Raw genomic sequence first — 6,827 nt, forward strand, 5'->3', positions numbered from 1 at the left:
AGGAATGCAAAGGTGAGGGAGAGTGGAAAAGGGAGCACTCCATTATCTTAAACTGCTGCAGAATCCCATCTGGAAGCTTTGATCTTACATGGAGATGCCTTAACTGGGAGTGGAAATGTAAGAAACCCAGTTAACAGTAATTAGCTACTACAAAAGAGCCATTAGTGTAAATGGGCATGTGGCTATAAATGTTTCACTTCAGCAGAATACTCAGTTTCCTAGAGTTCTGCTTAATAATACCCACCATTTCAGGGGAAAAGCTTGAGAAATAAATGCTCATTCATCTGCACAGCTGAAAAAAACAACCTGAAATGTTAAGACGTGTTAAACATTTCTTGAATTCATCCATCGGTGTAAAAAAGCTAATCTGTCGCGCCTCAATTTTCCCAGCAGAGATCCAAGAAGCCAAAGCTCCCAGCCCTTCTATAAACAGACAGGCCAGCATCGAGACAGACCGAGTGTCCAAGGAATTTGTAGAATTTCTCAAGACGTACCATAAGCCTGGACAAGATATCTATAAGCAATGTAAACTATTTTTGGACACAATGAATCACAAAAGGGTAAGTTTTGCATGTCTTTTGCACAGATAAAATGGGGAAGTCAGGAAGAGATGGAGGAAACGCTGCACTTGTTCCAGCACTTTGGGTTTTATATGTTGTACTCAGGAGCCTTCAGCTGCTACGTCAGTCCAGTGGAAGTCTTGAGTTCTAAATGCCTTGCTTTTTGGTGTGATGTGACCAAAGAACCCCTCTGACCCCGGTATCTTTAATATCTTGAGAGAACTTTCCTTTGCATCGCAGATAAATTAGTTCCGAATGAATCCCACTGTTGAACAAACTTTTCTAGACAAATAGGACTTGTGGAAATTATAATATATTACATACAGAGTTTTTAGATATGTCTGAAAAGTTATAAAGGTAACACAATACCAACCCACACATCTCCTTTTCTTTGGGGAAAGGAAACCTTTCTGTGCTTTGGTTTTAATATGGAATAAGGGTTACAGCTTCATCCTCCATTAAAAAACATTAATGTTTTTGAAATATTAATGTGTCTGTAGTGCCACCTTTGGTTGAAATGAGCCAGTGTTCAGCACACGTCTTTTTTTTTTTTCTTTCTTCTCCTACCTTTCCTATTTACTACGTAGTTACTTAAATTACATCCTCAAATTGGACTGGAAATTAAAAGCAGTTTGCTAGTACCTGTACAACGTTGCCATCAGAGCTGGGTCTGTGTTCAGGGTGACTGTCTGGTGTTTGGCCATAGAGAGTTCAGAAACTAAATTCTCTCTTCATTTTTTTTAAATGTATGGGTTTATGCTGCCATTTAATGGTGAAAAGTGACTTAATCAGTACAGTTCATTTTAACCCTTCAAAGCTCCGTTGTGTTCTTTAGCTGCTCAGTTAGTTAATGCTCAACAGAGAATGTTGTTTCACAAATAACCGGATGAATTTATTTCATAGTAACTCTCATTAGTGTATAGCTATTATTTCAAATTATGGGTTTTGTTCTTTTTTATGTATATAAACTGTATGTTGTCTTTTTAAAACTTAGAAACAAAATTGGGAGCAAGCATTCTGCATAACAGCCTACGTTATTTTGTCACCGTTCCTCAGGGGTGTCTGGGGACAATGGCGTTGCACCTGCCCAGCTCCAGCGCTACTACACATCTGCTCAGCAAACAAATGAGTCTTTCACAAGTTAAGAGCCAGTATGTCTCGGTTTCTCATGTTTTTGAATATAACCTAGCCAACATAAACACCTCTGACCATATGGTTGCATTCTCAGACTGTTACTGCAGCTGGATGCTTTCCTTGAAGCAGAGCAGAACCTCGGAGGCGCTGCTGCCATTCCCTCCACACACGCTTAGTTGGTTTTCTGTTACAGGACTTAAGTATTGAGGAGCAATCAGAATGTGCCCAGGACTTCTATCAAAATGTAGCAGAGAAGTTACAGACACGTTGGAAAGGTACCATGTTCCTCTTCCTCACGTCTTACTGCTGAAAAAGGGGTGATTGGAGGAGAAAGCCCCTTGCACTGTAAAAACGAAGCATTCCTCCTTCCTAACCAGCTTTCAGAAATGCTGTTAACAAATTCTAACCATGAGTAGAACTATTCCCAGCAGCACCTGTTCTATATTCTTTGCAGTCTAAATTATTTGGTTTTACAGCTTTTTCTTAAACTCTCCATTAAATGTGGTTCTGTTGTCTTCATTTCTTGCTTTAAATTCAATACTATTTCTTTAAAACTGAAGTTGAATGTGTTGCCTCAGCCCAGTTAACAGCCCGTGAGCCGGCCGTTACACCATCACGCAGGAGAAGAGAAGCCAGTGAGGGTGTAGCATTCTGTTGTACGCTACTTTTCTGGGTCTGGTGTGTAAGCGACACAGCTCAGACATACCCGGGGATTTTTTTCAGACATAAACAGGATCGGAGGACTTGGAAGACCTCCCTGGGTTTGTTCTCAGAGGCTATTTTTGAGAAGTACTCTCACAAGCTACAAGCAGCTGAACCTGACGGGTGTGTCGAATGTGCTGCATGAACGTGTGAACCTTTGCCTGTACTGTCTTTGGCACGTCACCGTGGTGATCTCATTATTGTATTTTTACTTCTGTAGAGCGTGGAAACACTCCCAAGTGTATCCATTCTCTATTAGCTCAGGTTGGCTCATGGTAGTGCCCATTTGGGGGTATTGGGACCAGACTCTGCTATATCTCCAGAAGGGCCAGGGAACACTTTATTTACTGGATTGGGGGTGGGGTTTGTGCCTTTCAGTGCCCCCTGAAAAGGTTGAGAAGGCAATGGATCAGATTGAAAAATACATCATGACTCGACAGTATAAATACGTCTTTTGCCCTGAAACAACCGATGATGAGAAGAAGGATCTTGCTGTCCAAAAGAGAATCAGGTAAATCTTTGAAAGAAAAATAGTTGAGTAATGCAGACCTGTAAATGAGCTCTGAGTCAAGCGCTTTAAAAAACTTCTGCTGTGCAGACAAAAATGAGAAGCTTTTTAACCAGAAAGGGTAAAACCCACTTTATTTAAGCAACAGAAGGACTGAATAGAACGAGTAGTGAAAGCTGCTACGCTAGGAAAATGAATTGGTTTGGTTTTGTTAAATTATAGCAAAAAAAGAAGGTATTTTTTCTGGAAATAAATTACTTCAGTGGAATAAACCAGCGTATGACTGGACTCCTGCCTCACTTACACAAAGCACTCCTTGTGCTGGTTTGAAACACCTGCATGTTACTGGCACAGAATAGTTTAACCTTTTTTTCTTGTCATAGGGCTCTGCACTGGGTAACTCCCCAAATGCTGTGTGTTCCTGTCAACGAAGAAATTCCAGAAGTCTCCGATATGGTTGTAAAAGCAATTACAGGTTTGTGAATGATGAAGTACACATTTACAGCTTTAAATTTCGTATCTCTTGCTTATAGAGATTATTTCCTGCTGTCATCAGAAGTCCAGGCTGTTAGATTTGCAGTTTGTGGTATTGGACTAGTACTGTCATCTGTGAAGGGGGAATGATTTTTCTATCACAGAAGTGCCTGATCTATTCGAAATACTTGAACTGAACCAAGAGAAGGGTGAATAAACAGATACTTCTGTGGAAGAGCAAGTGCCACAGATAAAAATGATGTGATGTTAGCGTGGCCCAGTAAGTGTCCTACTCATTCAGGTGTCTGATTAATATCGTTTTAATGATTTGAGAACATTTTTATCCTACAGATATTATCGAAATGGATTCCAAGCGTGTTCCTCGTGACAAATTGGCATGCATCACCAAGTGCAGCAAGCACATATTTAATGCTATTAAAATCACAAAAAATGAACCAGCTTCTGCTGATGACTTTCTTCCGACACTTATATACATCGTTCTGAAGGGAAACCCACCCCGCCTGCAGTCCAACATCCAGTATATAACACGCTTCTGTAATCCAAGCCGGTTAATGACAGGGGAGGACGGCTACTATTTCACCAACCTGGTAAGTGCAGGGAGAGCGCTGACCTTTTGCACGAGATTTGTCTTTTATTCTGTAAGGAGATAAGTACTTTCTAGTCCTAAAATCCTGAGTTTGCATCTGCAACATCTGCAGAGTCCGAAGTTCCCTATTTAAGCCCATGAGGGTTTCTCTCTTGAAGGGACTGCAGGACTCGGCCGGTACTGTGTGGAGGTAACATGCGCTTTAAAGCTTCGCAGGAGGCATTTAATAGTGCGCTTGTTTATATTAGAAGGAATTATGATTATGAACTTGGCTTCTCTGCATTTTATTGTCAAGCAATTCTTGAGGGGAAATATGTAGTTGGACGAAATACTCGGAATGTTAAAAATTCCTTTCAGTAGGAGCGCACCCACAAGGTAAGATGGGTGTTCAGCAATCCTTCTTCAGAAGCTGGATCGAGAGCAGAGCAGAGCGCTGCTGACCAGGTTATTGAGTCCTAATAGAGTGCTCTTGTCTAGCTGTCAGTTCTCTTGTTTGTCACTCCAAACTGCAGTGACCCCGAGGTTTGTCATACACGTTACCCAGTCGGTCCATGTTGTGCAGCTGAAGTGGTGTCTTCCTGCGTTGTCCTCCGAGTTTTCAACATCTTCAGACTTTGGGGAGAGGGAAGAGGCGCACAAACTGTCTGAAAGAGTTAACTTCTGGAAAAGCTCTTGAGGAGAATCTGAGGCGTTAAATAAAACAACCAGCGACTGGTCTAGCGGCAGGATAAAAACCAGAACCCCCCATTCCAGTCTGTAGCTCGCAGTGATACTCGCTCTCTGTTTTGTTTGTAGTGCTGTGCTGTGGCCTTCATTGAAAAACTGGATGCTCAATCTTTAAACCTAAGCCAAGAAGATTTTGATCGTTTTATGACTGGTCAGACATCCCCGAAGAAGCAAGAATCTGACAGTTTTTCACCTGATGTGTGCCTGGGTGTAAAGCAAATGTATAAAAACTTAGACCTCCTGTCTCAGTTGAATGAGAGGCAGGAAAGAATTGTCAGTGAAGCCAAGAAGCTTGAGAAAGACCTAATAGATTGGACTGACGGGATTACAAAGGAAGTCCAAGATATTGTTGAGAAATATCCATTAGAAATAAAACCAAAAAATCAAGCCTTAGCAGCTATTGACTCTGAAAATGTGGAGAATGACAAGCTGCCCCCACCACTGCAGCCTCAGGTTTATGCAGGATAATTATCAGTGTTAACCTGGAAAAGTATCATTATCCTCACCTAGTACTATCTGCTACTTGGGAAGGGAAATAAATTTAAAGCTAAAAATCAGATGAGCTTAAATCAGTACATTTTTAAAGATACTTTTTTTTCTGTTAAGTGTAACGAACTGTATTTATTTTAGTCAAGTAGATTTCTATTAGGCTTTTGTGGGTTTTTTGAACTGAATTTAAATTTTCTACACAAACAGTGTAATTTTTAAGCAACACTAGTTCATTGGCATCTTTCCTGAAAGCTTCCTTCTAGGCATGCACTTCCTTGTTTTTAATAGTTTAACTTGAATTCGGGTTCCAGCAGAAACTCGAAAGATACCATTATTAGTCTGAATTTAATCTGTAGCTGTAAAGATGAAATATATATTGTAAAATATGTAAAATTGTAAATAGATTTAAAAATCTAATGTCTCAGCTGTGCATGACATCTTGTGTGCGAGTGAAAGCGATGTGAAGCGATCATTTTAGCACCTTTCAGTTAAATCACGTGGCAGTATAAAGGCAAGTGCACTGTTAATGTTTCAGTAAGCTGGGTGGCGTAACCGATGAATTACAGTCAAGAGGATATTGTGATGACTGGAAAACTCGACATTCATCTTGAAGTCTGCTCTGTAAAAAAAAAAAAAAAAGTGCTATTTAAAAGATGTTTCTTCATGTAAAGGTTCTCTGCTCTGTCAGTACACCTGATAGCCTTCAGCGGAGCCCGTGAGTATTCCTGCTTTGGAGAGCCAGGCTTCAGAAATAGGAAGAAATACTTGTACTAAAACCTGCATAATACGGAGCAAAAAGGGGGCGGGGAGGAGAGCCTGCAGGAGTTGCACCCAGAGTGTCTCTGTCTTCTCTGGCATTGCCTAGCGATTTCCATCGGAGGGCTGGGTCTTCATCGCTACTCTGACAATCATGGGAGATAAATAAGCTCACTGAATTACTGGCTGGTTTTCAGGAGGAGCTCTGAGCAGAAAAGTGCACTTTATTTTCACGAAGCATCAGTCTTCTGATCTCCAGTGACCCCCTTTAGTAGAGGACTTGCTAAAGCCCTGAATGTGGAGGTAGATCGGCTTTATGTCATGGAAAGTTTAGAAGGTGTCTCTCAAGTGAAGAGCTCACTGTAACCTCTTGCAATATGACTTTTTTATGCCAGAGAAACATTTTCTATATAATTTTAAATATCTTCCAGTTAATCCAGTCTGCCATCGCTCGTTTGTGTACCTGAGATAGCGAACATGAAGCTACTTAGCAATGTTAAATTCTCACCATCGAGGAGGATGTACTACCTCTTTATGTTCCCTGCATTAAGGCCGCTGCGTTGGAAATTTGCGCTGCAATAATTTCAGACCACGACTGTGACATGTCCCTTTTTGTCAGACGTATTTACCCAAAACTCCCCTGCTGAGGTGGAGCACTGAGCAAATCGGATGACCCCGAGAATTCCGATTATTTAACGTATCCATCTGTCGCTGAGGATCCAAGCAGTGCTTACAGTGCCAGTGCTGTAGGTCTGTATTTACAAACACTAGGTGCTAATTCCAACATCCAGGTACAGGGGCTGTCCTGGGGGGGCGGGGAGGGAGGCAAACTTTTAGCTCTTGTGTAAATTGGCGTGTTTAAATAAAAGTG

General features: G+C 41.2%; 1 protein-coding gene across 3 annotated transcripts in view; it reads left to right on the forward strand.

The window, feature by feature from the left end:
• Positions 1-5,449, forward strand: part of RABGEF1 (RAB guanine nucleotide exchange factor (GEF) 1) — an 11,614-nt gene extending 6,165 nt beyond the window's left edge. For 2 of the 3 annotated variants that reach the window (XM_010135838.1, XM_010135836.1), the window contains 6 exons: positions 394-560; positions 1,888-1,969; positions 2,775-2,907; positions 3,288-3,379; positions 3,730-3,986; positions 4,781-5,449. In XM_010135838.1, the coding sequence (XP_010134140.1) occupies positions 394-560; positions 1,888-1,969; positions 2,775-2,907; positions 3,288-3,379; positions 3,730-3,986; positions 4,781-5,179 (1,130 nt within the window). In that variant the 3' untranslated portion in view covers positions 5,180-5,449. Of the gene's footprint in view, positions 1-390; positions 561-1,887; positions 1,970-2,774; positions 2,908-3,287; positions 3,380-3,729; positions 3,987-4,780 lie in introns of all 3 variants that reach the window. The other variant, XM_010135837.1, reaches the window with a different exon arrangement.
• The last annotated feature ends 1,378 nt before the right edge of the window (positions 5,450-6,827 follow it).

The sequence above is a fragment of the Buceros rhinoceros genome, unplaced genomic scaffold (genome assembly GCF_000710305.1).
Source record: "Buceros rhinoceros silvestris isolate BGI_N320 unplaced genomic scaffold, ASM71030v1 scaffold5815, whole genome shotgun sequence".
NCBI lineage: Eukaryota > Metazoa > Chordata > Aves > Bucerotiformes > Bucerotidae > Buceros > Buceros rhinoceros.